Source organism: Giraffa tippelskirchi, chromosome 12, assembly GCF_054371585.1.
Source record: "Giraffa tippelskirchi isolate mGirTip1 chromosome 12, T2T-mGirTip1v1.2.pri, whole genome shotgun sequence".
Taxonomy (NCBI): Eukaryota; Metazoa; Chordata; class Mammalia; order Artiodactyla; family Giraffidae; genus Giraffa; species Giraffa tippelskirchi.
Window position 1 is genome coordinate 107,073,338 of NC_137286.1, and position 24,020 is coordinate 107,097,357.

Below are 24,020 nucleotides of genomic sequence, written 5' to 3' on the forward strand. Positions count from 1 at the left end.
ACTGAGTTGAACACTTTCAACACAATTAATCAGGCAAATATTCAATGTAAAACAACATAAGAACTTATGTCAGTGAAAGTAAAAAATTCTTTTAAAGCACACGAAACATTTACTAATACTCAAATGTTTGGAAATTAAGCAATGTATTTGTACAAAATTTATGGACATTGGAAAATAATGCTATCTGAATGAAAACAAACATAATTTATGCACTGCAACTAAAGTAAGATGAGAACATAATTTAACACAACATAAAGGCCCACCCAGGGACGTTTGCTTTTCGGAGAAGGCAATGGCATCCCACTCCAGTACTCTTGCCTGGAGAATCCCATGGATGGAGGAGCCTGGTGGGCTGCAGTCCATGGGGTCACTAGGAGTCAGAGACGACTGAGCGACTTCACTTTCACTTTTCACTTTCATGCATTGGAGAAGGAAATGGCAACCCACTCCAGTGTTCTTGCCTGGAGAATCCCAGGGACGGCGGAGCCTGGTGGGCTGCTGTCTATGGGGTCGCACAGAGTCGGACACGACTGAAGCGACTTAGCAGCAGCAGCAAAGGCACGTTATTTGAAAAAAGAAAGGCTAAAAACAGTGAGCTATGCAAAGGAAACTATAAATAAGGTGAAAGACAACCCTCAGAATGGGAGAAAATAATAGCAAATGAAACAACTGACAGAGTTAACTTCCAAAATATACAGGCAGCTCATACAACTCAATACCAGAAAAACAAACAACCCAATCAAAAAGCGCAAAAGACCTAAACAGACATTTCTCCAAAGAAGACATACAGATGGCTAATAAACACAAGAAGAGATGCTCAAAATCGCTCATTATTAGAGAAATGCAAAGCAAAACTACAATGAAATATCACCTCATGCCAGACAGAATGGCCATAATCAAAAAATCCACAAATAAAAAGTGCTGGAGAGGGTATGGAGAAAAGGGAACCACTACACTGCTAGTGGGAACATAAACTGATACAGCCACTGTGGAAGACAGTATGGAGATTCCTTTAAAAACTAGGAATAAAACTACCATACAATCCAACAGTCCTGCTACTGGGCATATACCCTGAAGAAACCAAAACTGAAAAAGACACATGTACCCCAGTGTTCACCGCAGCACTATTTACAATAGCCAAGACATGGAAGCAGCCTAGATGTCCAACACATGAATTGATAAAGAAGCTGTGGTATGTATATATAATCACATCAGCCATGAAAAGGAACTCTTTTGAGTCAGTTCTAATGAGATGGATGAACCTACAGCCTAATATACAGACTGAAGTAAGTCAGAAAGAGAAAAACAAGTATCTTATATTAATGCATATATATGGAATCTAGAAGGAAGATACTGACAAATCTGTTTGCAGAGCAGCAGTGGAGAAACAGACATAGAGAACAGACTTATGGACAAGGGTGGGTGAGATGAATGGAGAGAGCAGCATGAATGCATATGCACCAACATACGTGAGTTTGCTATATGACTCAGGGAACTCACACTGGGGCTCTGCAAAAACCTAGAGAGGTGGAATGGGAGGGAGGTGGGAGGGAGATTCAAGAGGGAGGAGACATATGTACACCTATGGTTAATTCATGTTGATGTATGACAAATCAAACCAATATTGTAAAGCAATCATCAATCAATTAAAAATAAATGAATATTTTTTAAAAAGCTGTGCATCCATCTCAAGATGTTAGAAAAAGACCAACAAATAAGGAAAGAAAATCATAAAGAAAAAGCAGAAATAAATGAAATAATTAAGATCTATATAATCTAATATTAAAAAGGATAATATCACAGCCAACTTTGGTTTATTCTATGAAGTTGAAATCAGTGTAATTCATCACATTAGTGGTATAAAGGAGAAAAATTATGCAACCATCTTAATAGACGCAGCAAAAGAGATTTAATAAAATTCAACATCCATTTACAATAAAAGTATTTAGCAACTAGAAATACAGAGAATTTCTTTACCAAAGAGTAAATATACAAAAATTAACTGCATAAGCAACAAACAGTAAGATAAGGAAACTTTTCAAAAAATCATTTACCACTGCACTGAAAAATCAATAACACCTAAAAATCAATTTACTAAAACTTCAACACAGAAAGTTATAAAACAGGATTTCTCTGGTGGTCCAATGGCTAAGACTCCTTGCTCCCAATGCAGGGGGCTGGGTTCCATCCCTGGTCAGATAATAATTTGCATGCTGCAACTAAGAGTTCACAGGCTGCAACTAAAGAGATTACACCTGCAGAAACTAACAACAACAAAAAACATCCCACACATCACAACTAAGACCAGGTGCAGCCAAATAAATAACTAAAGTATTTTTAAAAAAGAGAGCTATAAAGTATTATTGAAAAAATTAAATTAATCCTAAACTTATCCACAGAGTCAATGCAATCTCAATAAAAACTCAAAGTTTTTATGTGTGCAAGGAAATTGACAAGTTGATTCTAAAATTTACAAGGCATTATTAAAGAATAAAAAGAAAGATTTGCTCAATGAAACCTGACTCCTACATTACACTATACACAAAATCAATTACAAGTGAAGTGCAAACATAAGTCAGAAAGACAAAACAATACAGCTTTCAGGAAAAAAAAAAAAAAAGAATATTTAAAGTAAGGAAAGGTTTCTCAAACCAGACATTAAAAGCACTCAACATCAAGGCAAAGATTAACTTGCCCTACATTAATCATATTCTATTTACCAAAAAGACATAGCAGGAAGAGAAATTTACACGACACCACTCACAAAGGGTTTGAATCCAGAATACAGGAAATCAATAAAGACAACTCAATAGAGAGAGATCTGAAAGGGCAGTTCATAAAAGATAACCAAATGACGAATAAATATATGAAAAGACGCTCAATGATTTCAACACTGATTTCTAACGTAAAATCCAGAAAAATATAAATTACAAGTAGGAAATACCAACAAATACACCACCACTACTGGCTGAAAATATAAAGCCTGATGATATCAAGTGTTGACAGGATGCGAAACGAAAGGAATTCTCATAAGCCAATAGTAGTAGTGTAAACTGGTACAACCACTTTTGAAAAGTTTCTTAAAGCTGAAGACATATGCATCTTGTCCTCCTAGATGTATACCTCCCACTCCTAGGTATACAGCAATACAACCAAGAGAAACATTTGTGCACAATACACCAGGAGACATGTTCAGTAAAGTTCCTGGCCTGTTAGTCACTCAGTCATGTCTGACTCTCTGTGACCCCATGGACTATAGCCCACCAAGCTCCTTTGTCCATGGAATTACCCAGGCAAGAATAATGGAGTGGGTTGCCATTTCCTTCTCCATCAGTAAAGTTCACAGAAGCATTATTCACAGTAGACCAAAACTAGAAACAACCCAGGTGTCCATCAACAGTAGTAGAAAAAACTGTAATATAGTCATACAAATGAATACAGTTGACCCTTTAACATGGGTTTGAACAGTGGGGTCCACTTATATGCAGATTTTTTTCAATAAATACATCGGAAAAATTTTTAGAGATTTTCAACAATTTGAAAAAAGTTGCAGATGAACCATATAGTCTAGAAATATTGAAATAATTAAGAAAAAAGTATGCAAAGAATGCATGAAGAATATGCAGATATTGTTCTATTACTACAAAGGCATAAGATGAGTGACAGTTAATAGAAAATGTGTTGTTTTCTTAATGTGTTATCACTTTGCTTTCAAAGAATTATATTATCATTCTTTTCTAATTGGAGGAACTGAATATTAGCCTATTATTCAAGGTAAATGATTTCTTTAAAAATGTAACAATGTTTCTGATACTGTATTATAAATATGACTGTAATACTGTATGCCATAAAGATTTTCTAATGATTTGTTCTGTAGTGTCTAGGTTAGACTGCTGTGCTGTGCTAGGTCGTTTCAGCTGTGTTTGACTCTTTGTGACCCCATGGATTGTCCATGGAATTCTCCAGGCAAGAATACTGGAATGGGTTGCCATGCATTCTGCCAGCGGATCTTCCCAACCCAAGAATCTAACCTGCAGCTCCTGCGCCTCCTGCACTGCAGGTAGATTCTATATCACTAAGCCCCCAGGGAAGCCCAAACTAGGCTACTGTGAAGCAACTGTATCGATTACACTAGGCTACCATAAAACACTGAATCATTCAACTTTTTCACATTACCTTTTCATTGTTGATGTCAGTGTTAGTAATACATACAACACCTACAATGTTTTATTTAAGACAATATTGATGTAGGCTCTGACACGTAATTCATCTTGTAAACAAACGATGTAAATAGGGTAGGCAATTCCGTTAATATATTTTCTCTTCCTTACAATTTTCTTAATATTTTCTTTTCTTCAGTTTACTTTTTTATTAAGAATCTTCCCAACCCAGAGATCGAACCCAGGTCCCCCACACTGCAGGCGGATTCTTTACCAGCTGAGCCACCAAGGAAGCCCTTTATTAAGAAAACAGTATATAATACGAATAACATACAAAATATTTGTTAACTGTTTACATTATGGTAAGGCTTCCCTTTCTGGTAAAAAACCCTTTAGTAGTTAGGTTTTGAGGGAGTCAAAAGTTATACTGGCTTTTCAACTGTGCGGGGCCAAGCATCCCTACAGCCCAAGTTGTTTGAGGTCAACTGTACTAAGCAGCAACCAAAAAAAAACAAACTATAGCTCCAACAGCAGGGATTAAATCTCACAAAGATGTTACTGAGCAAACAAAGCAGATGCACACCAAACAAATATAGTGAGATTCCACTTAATAAAGGAAAAAGATTTTAAAGATGGGGCTTTAGGTGCAGTTCCTACAATCCTTGAAGTTGACAAAGTATGTATTAAGAAGTGAATTATCTTAATTGTGAAGACATTACCGTCTTAACTATTTTCTGAATATCTTCCACCTGCCTGGTACTATGTTAAACGCAGGTGATAAAAAAAGTGTAAGACTGCTCCACCTCTCACCTCAAGGTACTTACAACATAATTGAGAAAATTAAATACATAAAAATGTCCTTAAATTCACTGCAACTAACAATAATATTGTCGACGTTGTGTTTCAATTATTTACCCCCCACTGGACAAGATAATCTTTTACGTCAGCAACTGTGTATGCTACAATTCATCTCTATATGCTCAGGACCTAACCCGGCACCTACCAGGCAGTAATTGAAAATGAAACTCTACTGAGTGCGCAAAAAAAAAAAAAGGTAGCATACGACAAATAGGAAATGAGAGACAATTAAACAAACAGGGAATAAAAAGGACAGGGAAGCCTGGCGTGCTGCAGTCCATAGGGCTGCAAAGTTGGATACGACTGAGAAACTGAACTGAAAACACAACACACAGAGGACCATCGTGTAGGGCCTTTGGTCACCCAACACCTATTTACTAAAGTATATTATCTTCCCATTGCCCATCCTTCCACCCACTCACCTTCCCCCAGCCTACAACTGATTCACTCACTCAACAACCTGATACACATTAAGCAATTATTGCATGCTAGGCACCGGATTCAAGTGCCAGCGTTAACAAGTTAATAAGGAGCACAGTCTCTGTACTAAGGGAGTTCACAATTTAGCAGGAGACCAACAGGTAAAGAACGAAGTCTTCAAATGTAGAACAGAGGTCTATACACAGTCTCGTAAGGGCACAAAACGAGGAAAGCACCTCACTCTGGGGGGACCAGGGTCAAACAAAACAATGAGCAGGGTTCCCCACCAGGGATGGGGAAGCGTGGGGCAGAGCTGGGCGAGCACACTCGGTTCTCGGAGCCGAGACGCCGCCCCCGTGCCGAGGACGGCGGCCTAGGAGGGAGCCCGGGTTTCAGCGCCCCCGCGGCGTAGACCTCCGCCACTCCGCCTCCGGATCCCCTTCTGCGCGGGCAGCATCACCCCGGGCCCGCACCTACCCCTTCAGTCTTCATGTCCAGGATCTTCTCCACCTCGAACACATTCTCGCCGTCCTCCTCGCTGTCCCCGCCGGCCTCCTTTCCTTTCGCGGCCGCGTCCATCTCTTTGCCCCCCGCCCCAACTCCCTCTCCTTCGATTCCAGGCGACTGACCACTCCCCTCGGCACCCGAACCAGGAACTGTAGCCACGCTCGCTCCCTCCGCCTCCGCCATAACGGAGCTCTCCAAGCTGCCGGGAAAGGGGCCGCTACGCGCGCCCCGCTCTCGCCCCGAACCTCGGCCAGTCGGACACCGCAGACTGGAAAGCGCCAATGGCGGGCTCGGGACCTAGATGCGACGCGCGCGCACAACAAATACGTCAACGCGGGCGCGCCTCAGCCCCCGCACCGCCCACAGGAAGCGGGTGGGCGGGCCGAAGGGGGGAGGTGCCTTGGGCGGAAGCAAGAGCCGCGACGTAAGGCCGCGGGGGGGCCTGAGGGGCAGGGGCGGGGAGCGCGGTGGGCGGGGCCTGCGGGAAGCGGGCGGGGAGTGGAGTGGGCGGGCCAGAAAGATACCCGGCGAAACCTCTTCCCGGGCCGAATGCTGCCCAGATACCGGGATTCTTATCTGGGTGATGTAGCTAGGATAACGGAGAAGGCAATGGCACCCCATTCCAGTACTCTTGCCTGGAAAATCCCATGGGCGGAGGAGCCTGATAGGCTACAGTCCATGGGGTCGCTAAGAGTTGGACACGACTGAGCGACTTCACTTTCATTTTTCCCGTTAGTGCACCGGAGAAGGAAATGGCAACCCACTCCAGTATTCTTGCCTGGAGAATCCTAGGGACGGCAGAGCCTGGTGGGCTGCCGTCTATGGGGTCGCACAGAGTCGGACACGACTGAAGCGACTTAGCAGTAGCAGCAGCAGCTAGGATAAACGCCTAGCATCCAATCAAATGCAACTCATAGTGCTGTTACGGTTTAGGGGAGGGCTGTTTAAAGATAAGGAAAACGTTTATTTTCCAAGTTCTAGTTGGGATTTCCCCCCTCCCCCAGGAAAATCAGAGAACGTGATAAAGTGTAATTTGCCCAGGTTATAAGTGATTGACAAAAAGTGCGCCCCCCCCTAAAAAATGAATTCTCGCCCACAGTTCAGTTCAGTTCAGTCCCTCAGTCCTGTCCGACTCTTCGCGACCCCATGGACTGCAGCACACCAGGCCTCACTGTCCATCACCAACTCCTGGAGCTTAATCAAACTCATGTTCATCGAGTCGGTGGTGCCATCCTACCATCTCATCCTCTGTCGTCCCCTTCTCCTGCCTTCAATCTTTCCCAGCATAAGGGTCTTTTCCAATGAGTCAGTTCTTCCATCAGGTGGCCGAAGTATTGGAGTTTCAGCTTCAGCATCAGTCCTTCCAATGAATATTCAGGACTCATTTCCCTTTAGGATTGACTGGTTGGATCTCCTTGCAGTCCAAGGGACTCTCAAGAGTCTTCTCTAACACCACAGTTCAAAAGCATCAATTCTTCGGTGCTCAGCTTTCTCTCAGACTACTGGAAAAACCATAGTCTTGACTAGATGGACCTTTGTTGGCAAATATCTCTGCTTTTTAATATGCTGTTTAGGTTGGTCATAACTTTTCTTCCAAGGAGTAAGCGTCTTTTTATTTCAAGGCTGCAGTCATCATCTGTAGTGATTTTGGAGACCCCAAAAATGGTCTGTCACTGTTCCCACTGTTTCTCCATATATTTGCCATGAAGTGATGGGACTGGATGCCATGATCTTAGTTCTCTGAATGTTGAGCTTTAAGCCAACTTTTTCACTCTCTTCTTTCACTTTCATTAAGAGGCCCTTTAGTTCTTTGCTCCCACAGTAGTTAGGTGAAATATTTTTCTCTTTGAATTGCAAATAAGCAAATAGAGACTTTGTGGCAGTGGAGCTTTTTATTTAACCTTGAATTTTGTTGACTGATATAAATGCACAAGTTGAGAATTGTGAGCGAAGTCTTATTTGGGGTAAAATGAGAACTATATGCAGGAGACAGGCTCTCCCCAGCACTGGAGGAACTGCTCCAAAGAGGTGGGGGCTCAGCACAGGTGTGACTTCGGTGAAGGGGGTACTCACACTCAAGTACCTGCTTTGGCAGAGGGCCGCTGCTAGTCACAAGGAGCAGGTGTCTTTGTTAATGACTTTAGTGCTTTTCTAGGTATGAGGAGGTGTGAGAATTGGGCTCATAAAATCTTCAGAAAATATCTATCTGAAAGCCAGTCCTGCGAATTTTTCCCAGAGCACAGAGCCTCATTCCTGATCCTGGCCCCAGGTTCCTTTCAGGGGGTGTTGTACGGCAGAGACTGTGGTGGCTAATGACCTCATCCTTGTAGAGGCAGATGGCAAGTGACAGTTTTTAGTTGACAACTTAATTTACAAAATTAACTCTTTTAAATTAACAGATTACGACTCTGATGCAGCAGATCTTTGTGCTGGCTTGCTAAGTGCATCCAAGGTGTTAGGAACATAAAAGATAAATACATCACAGCCTGCCCTCCAGGGACTCTCAGCCTCTAAAGAAGCACAGCAATTCTAATAATCTGAGATATTTACAATATTAAATAAAAATATTTTAAATAAAATAAATTATAATTTTTAAAAAATATTATAAAGCAACATTAGTTGATGCGGGACAGCTTATTATTTCAGAATTCTAGCTAATGAGAAGAAGGAAATAAAATAGAGAATCACAATATTTCTTAAAATGATTCAGACAACAGTATCATTAGCTGAAAGACTGATAAGAAACTGGATGTAGAAGTATCTCTCCACAGATAAATGCTGGTTGTAGGAAAACAACTTCATATTGGAAACCTGCTAATCAATGTTAACATTATTAAAGCAGATCAACTAGACTTCATGGTTCAGGTTGACAAAAACGTTGATCCTTAATCTCCTCGGGACTACAGATTTAATTCCCAGTTTACAGGAAATATGGGAAAGAGAAATGGACACAGTCAGACATATCCAGAATGTGGGACATTCGGTAAGACAGCCAGACCAGTTCCTCAGCAGCAAGAGGGGAGAGAAGACTGTTCTACGTGTAGAAAAATTGACAAAATACTTTAAGTCTTGATGGGGGTCATTACACTATTTACTCTGCTTTTATGTATTTTTGAAATAAAAACTACGTATATACGTTCCTTGTAAAATTTTTTAATTTTTTTAATTTCAACTTTTAAAATTCAAAGTATATAAGATAGAAATAAAGTTTCTACTCCTCAAAGGTAACTAGTTTGGAATATGACATGATAGATTTTTATCTCGTAAACACCTATTTATATAACTTTTAAAATGAGCTCTATTGCATATGCTGGGTGATGGCACAATGTATATATACACATATGATTCCTGCATGTGTCAATGTGTCCATATTTCTGTAAGATGAATTTCTAGAAGTACAATTCCTACCAGTGGAGTTTACAGGTCAAAGAGGGTAGTGATTTAATTTTTTCTCCAAGTTTTATTGAGATATAATTGACATATAGCACAGTATAAGATTAAGATGGCAGCACCATGATCTGACTCTCAAACATCATGAAATGATGATCATAGTAAGTTTAGTGAATATCCACCACCTCATAACAGATACAGAGTAAAAGAAGAAGAAAATCATTTTTTCCTTGTGATGAGAACTCAGGATTTAGTCTCTGAACAACTTTCATATGTACTATACAGCAGTGTTAATTATATTTTTATGCCACACATTACATCCTAGTACTTATCGTGTAACTGGAAGTTTGTACCTTCTGATCACCTTCATCCAATCTCCACCCTCCCCCAACCTCTGGTTTAAAAAAAAAGTCTGTAATATCAGAATTTTTATTTAAAAAAGTTTTTTTTGGTTGTACTGCTTGGCCTGTGGGATCTTCATTCCCTGACCAGGGATCAAACTCAGAATCACAGCGTTAAAAGCTTGGAGTCCTAACCACTGGACCACCAGGGAATTCCTTGAAATTTTTATTGTATAGTTGCTTGTTAGTTCACTGAAACAATAGCCTTTTTCCATTTATTTTAAAGTGATTGCTATACTGAATAAAATCATAATTAGATTTCATTATAGGCAGCTATTGTATCTGATTATCATATACGTGAGGCAGGCGTGCAGGTTAAAAGACAAGTGCGTGTGCGTCAGCCTTGGCTGTGCTTAAGGAGCCTGTGAGGAGGGGAGGTGGTGTCCCTGGGCAGGATCCCCAGCAGCCGCTTGGTGGCGGAGTCCCAGTCGTTACCCAGCTCCAGCCGCTGGCAGATGGATGGGTACTGCCCTTCAGTTCTTCTGAGCCACTCACTGGCTTTCTTTATTTTCTTACAATCCCAGGGAATATTCCTAGATTAAACACATTTTTCCATCAGTTTCAGAATATAATTACCTACGATACGTCATGTGGTACCAAATCCAGCACATTATATCAGACAAAATCTGTCAAAAATTAAGATACTTAATAAAAGCAGTTTTTTTTTCCTCTGACAGTTTATGAAAGTTCTTCCACCTGCCTGACATGGTGCATTTAACTTATTCCACTACTTGGAAACAGAGTAGCCCCCTCACTGCCCAGCTTCCCCGCGTGTGACATACGCTCTTCTCGCTCCAGCACAACTCTAGCTTCTCCGGCCCTTTCCATGTTTGCTTGTTGTCATCCCCTTTCTATCCTTCAAGGATAAGCTTGATGCTATTTTACAAAGGCTTTCATTTCTCTCTCCTTTTTATTGTCCCAGGAATTCTCAACTCCATTATTTACTTGTCAAGTACCGGAGAGTCACCCAAGATACTGGCATATATTTAATTTTAGCACACAAATGAGGAACAACTTACTTGTAAAATGTGCATAACATAAAAACTTCAAGTTTGTGTCCAGAAAATGGTGTCAATTATTCAAACTAAAGACTCAGAAAAACCGTGGGATCGCTCATTAGTATTAGTTAGCTACTTCCTCATTGTTTTGTTGTCTGCTAGAACTTGCTAGCAAACAAGTGGTGATATATACTAAAGAATATGGGGGAAACTGAAAACCTGGAGAATTTTCTCCATCTTTCTGTTTTTTTTCCCCATGAACTGGGAAAAGGCCATCAGAGTAGTGTGGTGGTTAAGAGCTGGGTTCAAATCCTGCCTCTGTGATCACACAGCACTGGCTGTGATATTGGTTTTTTGTTGTTGTTGGCCACCTGTCTTGTGGGATTTTAGTCCCCTGACTAGGGATTGAACCCTGGCCCTCAGTGGTGAACCTGCAGAGTCCTAACCACTGGACCACCAGGGAATTCCCTAGTTGTGTGATATTGTTACAGCTTTCATTTATCACTGCAAGTCTGTTTCTTCAGTTAAGACAGTGATACAAGATCCTATGGGTTTGTTGTGGGGATTAACAAAAAGCATGAATTTAAAGTTGAACAGTCTCTGGCACAAAGTTGGCAATCAATAAATGTTAGCTGGATATGATGACATGAACATACTAAATAGCTGGCATATCCAACATGGTTAAAAAGACCCAATAATTATTAGTCTACCGACAGTTACCAACTACTGAAAGTAGCAAGATGATTTTAAATATTCTCATGAATCCAGATGGCCTCTAAACTTTGACGGTTCTACTAAATGAAAATTTTGTTCATATAGCTCCAAGCAACGTGCTACTGCATTAATGTTATGTACATCATGAAGCTGAAAATATATAAAAGCTTTAAATATGCATAAATAGTAAACAAAAATTACTTAAGATATTTTTATAAAGTGCCAACAAATCACTTTGCCCACACAATAACAGTGATGTGGTAACGGCATGGGTGTTATGATGTATGATGGAATATACTTCACTGTTTTTCAAAATCTTGACTTAATAGTTTGTGCCACTACAATTCAAAAGGAGACTCAAAGTTATTAATACTTATTCCAGTGGCTATCATAGTTGGAAAAGATTTAAAAAGAGGAGGTGGCTCACTGGTTGTGCCTGTAAATCAAGCAGTCCCTTCCACTAGTTCTTCAAGGTATTTTTCCAAATATTCATTTAAAACATGTTGGTTTTTAAAATGAACTTATATATTACATATAGTAAAATGTTCAGTTAATTATTTTCTGAGTACCTCTTTTGTGTCTGATGCTGTTGGGAGTAGAGTATTTATTTACGGCTGAGCTGCGTGGCTTGTGGGATCTTAGTTCTAAGAACAGAGACTGAACCTGAGTTGTTGGCAGTGACAGTGTGGAGTCCTAGCCACTGGACCAGCAGGGAATTCCCCAGAAGTGGAGAATTTAATCAGTCCTTGTGAGAGGGTACAAATAGATTTACTCATTTATTTTAATTTCATCTATATTATCTCTAAGAGATGAGAACTTTTTCTTAAATGTGAAACTTAAATATAGTTATGAATATTCTTTAATATCACAAAATATTCAGGTAATGTTTAAATTTCCCTGTCTTTTTTTAAAAGAAAAAAGTACAATGGGTCCCGTTCAAATCAGGATCCAAATAAGGGCTATGTTTGCCTCCTTTCAAACGTCCTTCTTTTTTTTTTTTTAATGTCCTTTAATTCATAGGTTTCACCTCTCCTCTTTTCTCTTGCCATTTATTTCCTCATATTCCAGACACTGCTGACTACATTCCCATGGTATAATTTAACATACTCAACCTCTGTTCTCTGATATCTGGTCTTTATTAGGTAAAAGATTTATACAGTTTCAAGGTCAAAACCATAAAACAGTACATGAGAAACCTAACTTCCATCCTGTCTCCTCCTTCTCCCCCAAAGAAAATATTTTTTTAGTTTTGTTAGTTTTCCCCTTATCTTGCCTTTTGAAAAAACAGTGTGTATGTGTGTGTGTGTGTTTGTGCATGTGTATATACACACAACACTGTACCATATGCATGGGTAAAGATGCAGCTTTGATGAACGAGCAGGGTGTTCATACCTGCCCCTAAGGCCTCCGTAGTACCAGGCATCAGCCAAGGGCTGGGGCCCCAGAACTTGTCACACACTTGTCACACGCTGCCACATTTGAGCATAAAACTTAGGGAGGTCCCAGAATTCTAAATCTGAACCTGGTCTTCTAGGTGGTTACAAGGCTGTATTTGTTGGGGTAGAGCTTTAAACATATTTAACTGCAAGTTTAATCTGTAATTTTTAAATACTTAAGACATATAGCATGTGAGTCTCTATTTGTATTCTTGTCCCAGGCCCAGGAATTGTTAGATTTTCCAAAAGCACATACAAGCCACATGCTGTAGTGAGAGGAGCACTGAACCAGGACCCAGCAGCACAGTAACTTTCTGAGCCCAGTTTCCTGTGCAAACACTGTCCGACCCGCCCACAATGGAAGAGCTCCGGTGAGAGGCTCCCTTGAACAGTTATCTCTGTGCTTACACTTCACTGCAGCTTCTTACAAGGTAGTTAAGAAATGGTTGAGCCTTTTTTTTTTTTAACTAAATAATCCATCTTTATCTTCCACATCCCTCCCCTCCATATGCACACTTGTGAACTACAGCCTTGAAAAAAATGTTTTCAAATAGGAAATAGTTGTAAAATAGTTACTTCCAATTACTTCGTAAAAACATAGCTGATGTGTAACTGCTCAGCATAAATTACAATCCACTTTTATTCAATGTAAAAGTGGTTAAAAAAATTGTTACTCTCCAGTTCCCTTTCCCATTGGATCTGAACCCTGGTCTTGGTGGCCATAAAAGCTGTGCTTATAGTGTCCGCTGTAGAGCATGTGGTCTAGTTTCAAAGAAGGTTGAATTCTTTTGGAACTTGTTGCCTCTACCCCTTGTAAAATAGGATAATCTTAGCCTTAAAGGGAGACTGTTTGTGAAACTGGCAGTTGGTGTAGTAATTGCTGACTAATATTTTTGTATTTGGGAGGGGTTTATCAATAGCTTTCTTGCCTCCTGATCAGTATTTTTCCCCTTAAGATCTGTTACCAGAAAAGCTGTTTTCATCTGTGTGGATCTAGAGTTGGGAGAGAAGCACTACATGAAAAGGCAAATGAGGAGACAAGATGCTCTTTTAGGTGGAAACACTTGTTTTGTTTGCTTTTGCTGACGCGGCTACCTGGCATATAAATGACCGATAAAAGACTCATGGATGTGAAAAATTTGGTTAATTTTTAAAGACAAATTCAAAGATGATTTCAAAATGTAGAGGTTTATTATACACAGAAACTTATAAAATAAAAACAAATCATTCCCTATTTACTCCACTATTTTCCGGAATAAAAAAATATATATAAAGACAAATTTTCCTTTAGCCTTACACATAATGCTTTAGGACTTGGGGTGCTATTTATGAGCACCTAAGTTGCTTCCTGGCCTGCTCTCTGCCCGTGTCTTGCTTATTACAACACGAAATCCACTGAGAGTTTGGCTGCTGACTAGGGTACCTAATAGGAATGTAATTCCCCATAGCCTAAACAATTTCTTTTCATGATTAAGATAATTCTGTGGGGAGGAAGGGCATCATTGTTAGTTTAGGAATTATTCTCCATAATTATTACACTGGATCCACAAAACAGTACAATAAAAACTTGGCCGACACACATACACTTGCTACAGCTTCTTTTGCTCATGATGAAAACAAACAAGATGAAACAAACAGGCTGAGGCAAATAAATAAACAAATATAATAAAAGAAATGAAAATATAAATGAGTTAAAGTCACCTGGGAATGGAAGCATCGTCCAGTCTCATCAGCGATTTGACGATTATTCCCTCTTGTTCCAACTTGGTGCGAAGGAACTGCAGCACTAGAAACGTGGCGATCAGGTCTAGAAGGTGCTCTCTTCCTCTTACACCTGGAAGTGAAGCATTCATTTATGTCTGTTAGAGACACTGCATCCCAAGCGGTACCTGTTTATAACAGTTCCGTTGAAGAATTACATTAGTATTACTATTAAACCATAACACATGAGCACATCATAAAACTCTGTAATACTTACCAAGGTCCTTAACTAGCCAGCTATTTAAATAAAAAAGGAGGGAAGCTGGAACAAGTGTCTATCATAATATCCTGATGGTTGTTGGGAAACTGAATTCCATCCAGAGTTCCCCCTGCACCCTAACTTTCCACATAACCAGAGATGTGCAAAGTTCACTGAAAGAAATTTAGTTTCTAGGCTCCTGCTGCAAATACCTCAGAGGAATAAACCTAAGTATACAACAGACGAACAACTGATACATTGATTAGACCACTGTATTAATAATCAAATTATTCCTAGTGATCAGTAGTCTTGGAATAGACTTTCTAGCACTGCTCATGCCTTGGGTGCCCTGTCAATAACACAAAATTTAGATAATTTTCATGTTCCTGTAAATGCTCTGCTTGATCAGAAGCACTACACACTCAGGCAGCCAAACCTGCAACTCTTAAGTCAGCTCCCAGGCTCTCTGCTTATTTTCTTTTTCCTGGGTCTTTCTGAGAGGTCAGATATGTACCAGTCAATCAGAGGCACTTCCTGTCCCCTGCTGCCCCCTCCTATAAAAGCTACCAGCCCCTTTCCTTACTGTGCCTTCTCTGGGCTGGAGACTGGAGTCTGCCTGCTTCACGAAGTGTGAGATTAAAAACTTTTTGCTTTTCAAGATCAACAAATTACTCTCTTTGATGATTTTAACAGTACATACAGGTAACCAGTGTCCTTATACAAATCAAGATATTTTACTCTATTATGAAAAATACCAACATTGAAAATGAATGCTTATATCTACTGAGCCCAGAAATTGACCCATTTTTATTTTCTAAATGCAACCTATGTATTTGAGATGACTTTATACAAATATTTTGATTTTAAGTATTGTTACTTTTCCAATCCCAAATTTTGTGAAACCAAACTTTCCACATCTTTCTGGGTTCAAAATAAGCCACCCCAGAATCTGCCACTTTGGCGAAAAGCTAAAGGCAATCAACATTTAGGAGACTCAGGAAAAGCTTTTTACATCCCCCACCCGCAACAGTCTAAAATAAATTAGGAGAGGGGCTGTAACAGGAAGAGAGCTGTTGCCAGTCTTCCATCGAGACTGAACGCCAGGCAGTGCAAATATCTGTCTACCACACATTCTCTCCCCTCACCTGCCCGTAAACTGCTCATTCCCCACCCTCCAGGGAGCCCTACAGCCCCTGTCCCTCTCCCTTGCTCAGCTGCCTGGCTGCCTTTTGAGTCTCCTATGTTTCTCTGGCTCCCACACATACAGGTACATATGCATGTATGTAATTCAAGTTGTTTCTCTCTTGTTAACTTTTAATTACAGGGGAGTCTCAGCCAAGAACCAGAAGGGTAGAGAGAGTTACTTTTCCTTTCCTACAATCTTCATCATCATTAGAGTAACAAGAGAAAGAAACAACTTGAATTACATACATGCCTATTTACATGTGTCTAGTTTCCCAGGTCAATTAACTGTTTCCAAAATGTCTGATACATAGCACTGTTTGCATCACCACAACATAGTCACTTAATGGTTTTTTAAAAAATATTTGAAGCATACAGAAAAGTAGAAAAAACAATATGATGACTATCCCCATCACCTCATAGCTTATCTACTCTTAACAGTTTTCCATGTTTTGAATTTTTCTCTTTTCTTTAAAAGAAAGAAAATATTTTAAGCTGAAGCCCCCTTGTATACGTCCTCCAATCCATCCGCTAACACTCCAACCTTCCCTCAGCTTTTCAAAAGTAAACACTCTTCTCATCTGGGGACTGACATTCCTGTGACGTACACTGCTTTTGAAAGTGATCGTTGATGACTGCGAACAATTATATGCCAATAAAATGGACAACCTAGAGGAAATGCCTGCAATGAAGGAGACCTGGGTTCTATTCCTAGGTTGAGAAGATTTCCTGGAGGAAGCATGGCAACACACTCCAATATTCTTGCCTGGAGAATCCCCATGGACAGAGGCGCCTGGAAGGTTGCAAACCATGGGGTCGCAAAGAGTCAGACCCGACTGACTGACTAAGCACAGCACAGAGGAAATGCAAAAATTCCTAGCAATATATGATCTCCCATGACTGGATCTCCCAAGTGTTGTATTCAATATGCCAGCAAATTTGGAAAACTCAGCAGTGGCCACAGGACTGGAAAAAGTCAGTTTTCATTCCAATCTCAAAGAAAGGCAATGTAAAACAATGTTCAAACTATTGCACAAATGCACTCATTTCACACGCTAGCAAAGTAATGCTCAAAATTCTCCAAGCAAGGCTCCAACAGCACGTGAACTGAGAACTTCCAGGTGTTCAAGTTGGATTTAGAAAAAGCAGAGGAACCAGAGGTCAAATTGCCAACATCCACTGGATCATACAAAAAGCAAGAGAATTCCAGAAAAACATTTACTTCTGCTTTGCTGACTATGCTAAAGCCCTTGATGGTGTAAATCACAACAAACTGTGGACAATTCTTAAAGAGATGGGAATATCAGACCACCTTATCTGCCTCCTGAGAAACCTGTATGCAGGTCAAGAAACAACAGTTAGAACCAGACATGGAACAACAGACTGGTTCAAAATTGGGAAAGGAGCATGTTAAGGCTGTATATTGTCACCTTGCTTATTTAACTTCTATGCAGAGTAAATCATACGAAATGCCAGGCTGGATGAAGCAAAAGCTGGGATCAAGACTGCTGGGAGAAATATCAATAACCTTAGATATGCACACGACACCACCTTTATGGCAGAAAGAAAAGAACTACTACAGAGCCTCTTTATGAAGGTGAAAGAGAGTTAAAAAGCTGGCTTAAAACTCAACATTCAAAAAACTAAGATCATGGCATCCGGTCCCATCACTTCATGGCAAATATATGGGGAAACAATGGAAACAGTGAGAGACTTTATTTACTTGGGATCCAAAATCATTGCAGATGGTAACTGCAGCCATGAAATTAAAAGATGCATGCTCCTTGGAAGAAAAGCTATGACAAACCTAGACAGCGTATTAAAAAGCAGAGACATTACTTTGCCAACAAAGGTCCGTCTAGTCAAAGCTATGGTTTTTCCAGTAGTCACGTATGGATGTGAGAGTTGGACCATAAAGAAGGCTGAGTGCCAAAGAATTGATGCTTTTGAATTGTGGTATTGGAGAAGACTCATGAGTCCCTGGGACTGCAAGGAGATCAAACCAGTCAATCCTAAAGGAAATCAATCCTGAATATTCATTGGAAGGACTGATGCTGAAGCTGAAGCTCCAATACTTCGGCCATCTGATGGGAAGAGGCAACTCATCTGAAAAGACCTTTATGCTGGGAAAGATTGAAGGCAGGAGGAGAAGAGGATGACAGAGGATGAGGTGGTTGTATGGCAACACCAACTTAAAGGACATGAGATTCAGCAAGCTCCAGGAGGTGGTGCAGGACAAGGAAGTCTGGTGTGCTGCAGTCCATGGGGTTCCAAAGAGTCACACACGACTGAGCCACTGAACAAGAAGACTGAATCAGGAAGAAAAGCAGAATATATCAACAGATCAATTATCAGTAATGAGACTGAATTAGGGGGAAAAAAAACCACACTAAAAACCTCCCAACAAACAAAAGTCCAGGACCAGACAGCTTCACAGGTGAATTCTAGCAAAGCATGTAGAGAAGAGTTAACATCACGGTTCAATATCCACACACTGATCAATATGTTCAACAAATCGAGGAATAAAGATCATATTATCATCTCAATGGCTGCAGAAAAAGCTGGATTGCTTATTAAAGATCTTATTTTTTAATTTAGGCATTTATCTCTATGAACTTATCTCTTAGAACTGTTTTTGCTGCATCCCATAAATCTTGGCATGTTGTATTTCCATTTTCTCTTTTCTTTTCCATGAGATTTCCCAGGCAAAGATACTGGAGTGGGCTGCCATTCTCTTCTCCAGGGGATCTTCTTGACCCAGGGACCAAACCTGCACATCCTGCGCTGCAGGCGGATTCCTTACTGCTGAGCCGCCAGGTGACAGAGGAGCCTGGCAGGCTACAGTCCGTGGGGTCCAAGAGTCAGACATGACTTAGCAACTAAACAACTGTGACAACCACCACAATTTTCATTTTGTCTCAAGGTATTTTTTGATTTCTCTTTTGACCCACGTTTTCTTCTGTAACATGTTGCATAATCTCCACATATCTGTGAACTTTTCAGTTTTCCTTGTGTCCTTCTAGGACTTTCATGGTTTTACATTTGTTCTGGTGGATCCTCTGAAGGCTTTGCTTTAGGCCTTGTTAGGGTGGAACTGTTCAGTTTTTTTCCCCTCGTCCTGTTGGACAGTCCTTGATCATGAGATACAGTCTTTATGGCTCTTCTAGGGTTTCAATGGAAAGCCTGAGACATTTATCAAGTCTAATTTGCTGTAATCTGAACACCAAATCCTGTCTTCCCAACACTTGGTGACAGCTGAAATCTCTGCTCAGCTCTCTAGCTTCTGGATTGTTGCTTTTTTTCTGGATTCCTTGAAGGCACACTGGTGTATGTATAGGTTAGGGGACAGCCAAGGATCTGAGGGAGGTGTGTGTGCGTAAGTTAGATTTTTTTGTTCATTATGTCATTCCATACAATTTTAAGTGAGAAAATCTACTGGGAGTATTACACAGATGATGCCAATATTGATGAGAATGTTTTACATAAGGTAAGAACAGGGACCACTGACACTATCATCCCCCAAAATTTGTACATTCCATACAAAAAGAATAAATTAAGTTTATTGGCATTTAATTAGCATTATTCTTGGCAATCTATGAACTATGATACGCCTGAACAACTGCAGAATCTTCAGAGCAAAACAAAGCATTTTTTTCCACTAGCAGATGTAGCAGTTTGTTTCTCTAAAAACAAGCAAATAAATCAATGCAACAAAAACAACACACACAATCCCAAAACAAAAGTTGATGGAGCTTTCAATGCAGCTTTCAGAGCTCCCTGGTCTGCAGTTCACCTCCTTAAGGATTCTCACCTTTAATTTCAAGGTGCTCTCAGCCTCAAACGCTGACCCCCTTGCCATCATCCCATGAACACTTTCTGTTTCAGTTCTAACCTCCATGTGCCTCGTGAACTGAGAAGCACCTTCAGGTGAAAAGCTGGATGAAAGTGGAGCTCACCTAATTTGTTTCTCTTCTTTCAAGGTTTGTGTCCCTGCTAGTTTCTGCCTGCTTCTGATCCAGGCCTTCAGAGAGTGGTTTTAAAATATTTTGTCTAGGGTTAACAAATGTTATTGGCAGGAGTTAGTCAGCTCTTCTTTCACTCCAGAAACTAGAACACTCTGCCTGTGCAAGTGTTCCTCGTTACATTTGGTCTAGCGAGTACATTCATCGTTACATTTGGTCTAGCACCATTCAAAGAGTACATTTCCCAGCTCCCTGTGTTAATATCTGGGTGGGGCTCAGAGGCTCATCCTTGCCACATTTTCTCTCTCTTCCTCTGGTCTATCAGGTGGATGACCACCGGAATAATCTTTTCTTCTTCTTTTCACCAGGAGTAACTGTAAAGACACATGTTGATGACAGTCAAGTTGCAGTATAGAAGGAGTCTACGTGTCCAAACCGCTGTGTGGAGTGAGACTTCCCTGTGGACCAACACCTGACGGTGAGGTGCTCGTGAAAGTGATCTTTGTGTTTAGGCTACTTGGATCTTTTTCCAGCAGTCATTGCTAATTATGCTAATAGATCTGCACAGGTAGTAGCCTACTTAATGGTAAAGATGACTAGAAACTAGTCCCATCCTTTGATGATTAACAAATATAATCCCTTTCACATGTAACAAATATATTAGAACACTGGTTTACAAAAGTGTGTAACATTTAAGAGCATGACATTTATAAATAGAAAAAGTGACGTACCTAAAGATCGAATGCCTTTTTGTTCAAGAAAGCTGTTTAAAGTATTTGTATTAAGTTTTAATATAAATCCCAGTTCTTGTGTAAGTTTCCAGCAGCCATCCTATGAAATTAAGAACACAAAATTTCAGTCACATTATTAAAATTTCATCACATGAGTTATGGATGAATAATATGTTTTCAACTCAGGGAATTAAAACATCTTTACTGTAAAATTAAAGTTCTTCACATGCAAACACAGTATTATTGGGAATCTCATAAATACTATGGACAGTATTATATCTGGTGGCATTTGTAATAAAGCAGTAGAGAGGTTCACATATGGAGGTTTTTAAAAATAGTATTACACATTTTTTTCTTCTAGTAATTCTTTGAAACAATGTTTCTCAAACTTTTAAATAACATGGTTCCTTTTGTTCAACATTAAAATGTGTCCTTATGATGAAATATGAAAATGACTCTTTTCCACTGAAGATAAAATTATGTTGAACATGCTCTTTGAAACTACCTTCCTTGTGCTCACATACCCTGCCCACTCCAGCTAAGACGGATCTTCATCACATGCTTACAGAAGTGTTGCAAGCCTGATCCTGGGGATCCTAACCGAGAAGCAGACAGACTCCAGGTCCAGGGTGAACTAACACAGGGCATGGAGGGGAAGGTGGGGTGTAGGCAAGCACATGCGTGAGAGGATCTATGGCAACAATTGGAAAACTAACAGGAGTGACAGAATGTGCCAGCTGGCCCTCACCCAGTATGGAGTGCTGTTTTCTCATCTTGTGAGCCGTTCCCTGTGAAGTACTGTCACTGAACCCACTGTGCAGATGAGGACACTGAGGTACAAAAACTTAAGCAAGTTGTCCAAAGTCACACAGCTAACAAGCAGTCGCAGCAGGACCTAAACCCCAACACTCTGCCTCATAGAGTGTTTCGTGCTATGCTGCTTTCACACGCATTTCTCCAGGTGGGGGCTGCTGGCAGCTGGTCTACCTCTCTGTGAGCTGGACACTTTTATTATTCCCACTATGTGGATGACTGAAAGACTGACTTGCCCCAGATCACAGAGTGGAAGGGCTGGGACTTGAACTGACACTAAACCAAGTTACTTTTCTACTTTACTATACTCTTGCCTGGAAAATTCCACAGATGGAGGAGCCTGGTAGGCTACCATGGATTGGGTTGCAAAGAATTAGACATGGCTGAGTGATTGAGCATATTACATCAAAACAAGTTAATTACAGATACAAGACTGGGTCTTAGTACCAGTGCAAGAACTAAATTTATAGTGTGATTTAGCTTCATAAATGGAATGATAATCTCTAATATAAGCTCACATGTTGAGTCATATTCCTGAGAACTTTAATATTTAGAGTGTACTTACAACACTTGTGCTTTACTTCACAATGTGAAATTGGTGTGAACTGCAGTTCAGCAGTTTTAGAACCTAGGAGATTAATGTCTTACCCCAGGACCCACTCGGGGATACTAACCTTCAACTGAAGAATGTTAACACTGCCTTCCATGATATTTTGGCCTAACAGTTAAAAATAGGTAGGTAAGCATCAGCTTTTCTCAAGCACACTGTTCAGCTGGCTTCTCAGTGAAGGAAGCTGCGTTCTGGCACTAGTTCCTCATGTCAGTGTGGACCAGCAGCAGTCTGGAGAGTAGCTACTTTGTGTAGCACCATCCTGAACTTTGAAGCTAATTAAGCACAAATATATGGAGAGATAAGACTAGTACCTTGGTCTGAAGCCTGAAGAGTTCAGTCGAAGGCACATAATTCCTCCAGCTTGCTTTGCCAACTAGGCCATCCTCGTCGTTTTGTGCCTGAGCGCTTGCAGTAAAGCCACTTCTCAGGTCATATTTTGCCAGCTTTTTTAAAATCCTACTTGACAGAAGTCCTGCTGTTGTATCACTTTCCGTTTCAGAAGAACGTTCAAAAAATGAACAATCATGTTGCAGGGAGTCTAATGACAGAGGTTCATCATACACAGCTAATAGAGGAATGTCCGGCCGGGCATCCTCAGCAGGGCCAGATGGAGCCACTGGCAGCTTGTAACTGGCACTCCTAGGAGCTGGGATATGGTGAGAAGGAAGAGGAGAGGGAAGAGGAGGAGGAGGGGGAGGAGGAGGAGGAGGAATGCCAACCCCCTGAGATAGAGGGAGAGGGGGGGGAACAATTCCCCCAGATAGAGGGGGAAGAGGGGGAGGAGGAGGAATACCAACCCACCCGGGTAGAGGGGGGGGAGGGGGAACAACCCCCCTGGGTAGGGGGGGAGGAGGGGCAGCGGAAGAAAAGACAGACCCCACGAGTGGACAAGGGAGAAGACCTGCAGAAGGACAGGAAAAAAGATGCGGCCGTGGGAGAGGGCCCAGCTGAAGGGGAGTGAGGGCACCGAAGCCTGTGGCACCCCCTTGATCAGTTTCGGGCATCTGTGACCTGGAGCTAAACGAGGCCCTGGGAGCAGCAGCCAGTTGCAAAGGTGGGCCCTGGAGATGCAGCCTGGGAAAAGATGCCCTGTCCAGGGAAATGTCGGCACCACTGCCCATCTCCAGGTACTTCTTAGGGGAACCGAAGTGTTTGGGACCAGCTGGAATAGCAAACAGTGCTGAGCCGAAATAATTGTGGAAAGCAGAGCCAACATGGAGGGGTGCAGTTAAGGAACTAGGTGCAGTAGGAATGTCAGAAATGGTCGTTTTCTGTGAGATGGCTTCTGTGAATTGTGGTTTAACTTCTGTTTGTTTAGATGACTCCATCGGACCCAAACCCCAGGGCTCCTCTGCATCCCTGAAGACAAAACTGACCGCTTCAGATTCTTCTGGGGCATCTAAGCTAAAAGCTTCAAAATCTTCAGAAAGTTTCATGTTCAGTGGTGAATGTTTAGGTTTACGTTTGCGTTTACATTTACGTTTGGGTTCTTGGTTCCATTCAGAGGCTGCTGAAAGAGTCTGCCAGAAAGAGAAGTGACAATATAAGGAAAGCACAGGTCAAGTGGATGACAATCAAGCAGCCAGGCTTCCTAGAGCTGACCTCCTAGCGCTGATGAAACTGTCTGTCCCAGGACAATGAGAAGACTAGACACTCAGGGTCACTTACCTATAGTGCCCTCATTTATAGACATGGAGTTGGAGAGCTGGAGACAATATCAGCGGTAAATATACCAAATATCTTAATCTCTCTCTGTTCTTAGAATCACAGAATTTTAAACACCCCTTATTTTCCACAAGAGGAAATTGAGGGTTTCTGGCAGTTGAGTGAAAATGCAAATCTTCAAAATAAAAGTGAAATTAAATGCTTCTCTGT

The 24,020-nt window shown here is 40.9% G+C and overlaps 2 protein-coding genes across 19 annotated transcripts in view; both read right to left on the minus strand.

The window, feature by feature from the left end:
• The window catches only part of MPHOSPH8 (M-phase phosphoprotein 8), a 48,011-nt gene extending 41,768 nt beyond the window's left edge, over positions 1–6,243 (minus strand). For all 4 annotated transcript variants that reach the window (XM_081549101.1, XM_081549099.1, XM_081549102.1 and 1 more), the window contains exon 1: positions 5,916–6,243. In XM_081549101.1, the coding sequence (XP_081405227.1) occupies positions 5,916–6,128 (213 nt within the window). In that variant the 5' untranslated portion in view covers positions 6,129–6,243. The remainder of the gene's footprint in view (positions 1–5,915) is intronic.
• A 3,142-nt stretch (positions 6,244–9,385) lies between these two features.
• Positions 9,386–24,020, minus strand: part of PARP4 (poly(ADP-ribose) polymerase family member 4) — a 74,415-nt gene continuing 59,780 nt past the window's right edge. For 12 of the 15 annotated variants that reach the window (XM_081549171.1, XM_081549170.1, XM_081549165.1 and 9 more), the window contains 4 exons: positions 22,457–23,665; positions 20,720–20,819; positions 14,586–14,718; positions 9,386–10,269 (listed from right to left, as the gene is read on the minus strand). In XM_081549171.1, coding sequence (XP_081405297.1) covers positions 10,074–10,269; positions 14,586–14,718; positions 20,720–20,819; positions 22,457–23,665 — 1,638 coding nt within the window. In that variant the 3' untranslated portion in view covers positions 9,386–10,073. Of the gene's footprint in view, positions 10,270–14,585; positions 14,719–18,699; positions 19,384–19,982; positions 20,363–20,719; positions 20,820–22,456; positions 23,666–24,020 lie in introns of those variants that run through there. The other 3 variants (XR_014071050.1, XR_014071048.1, XR_014071049.1) reach the window with 2 other exon arrangements.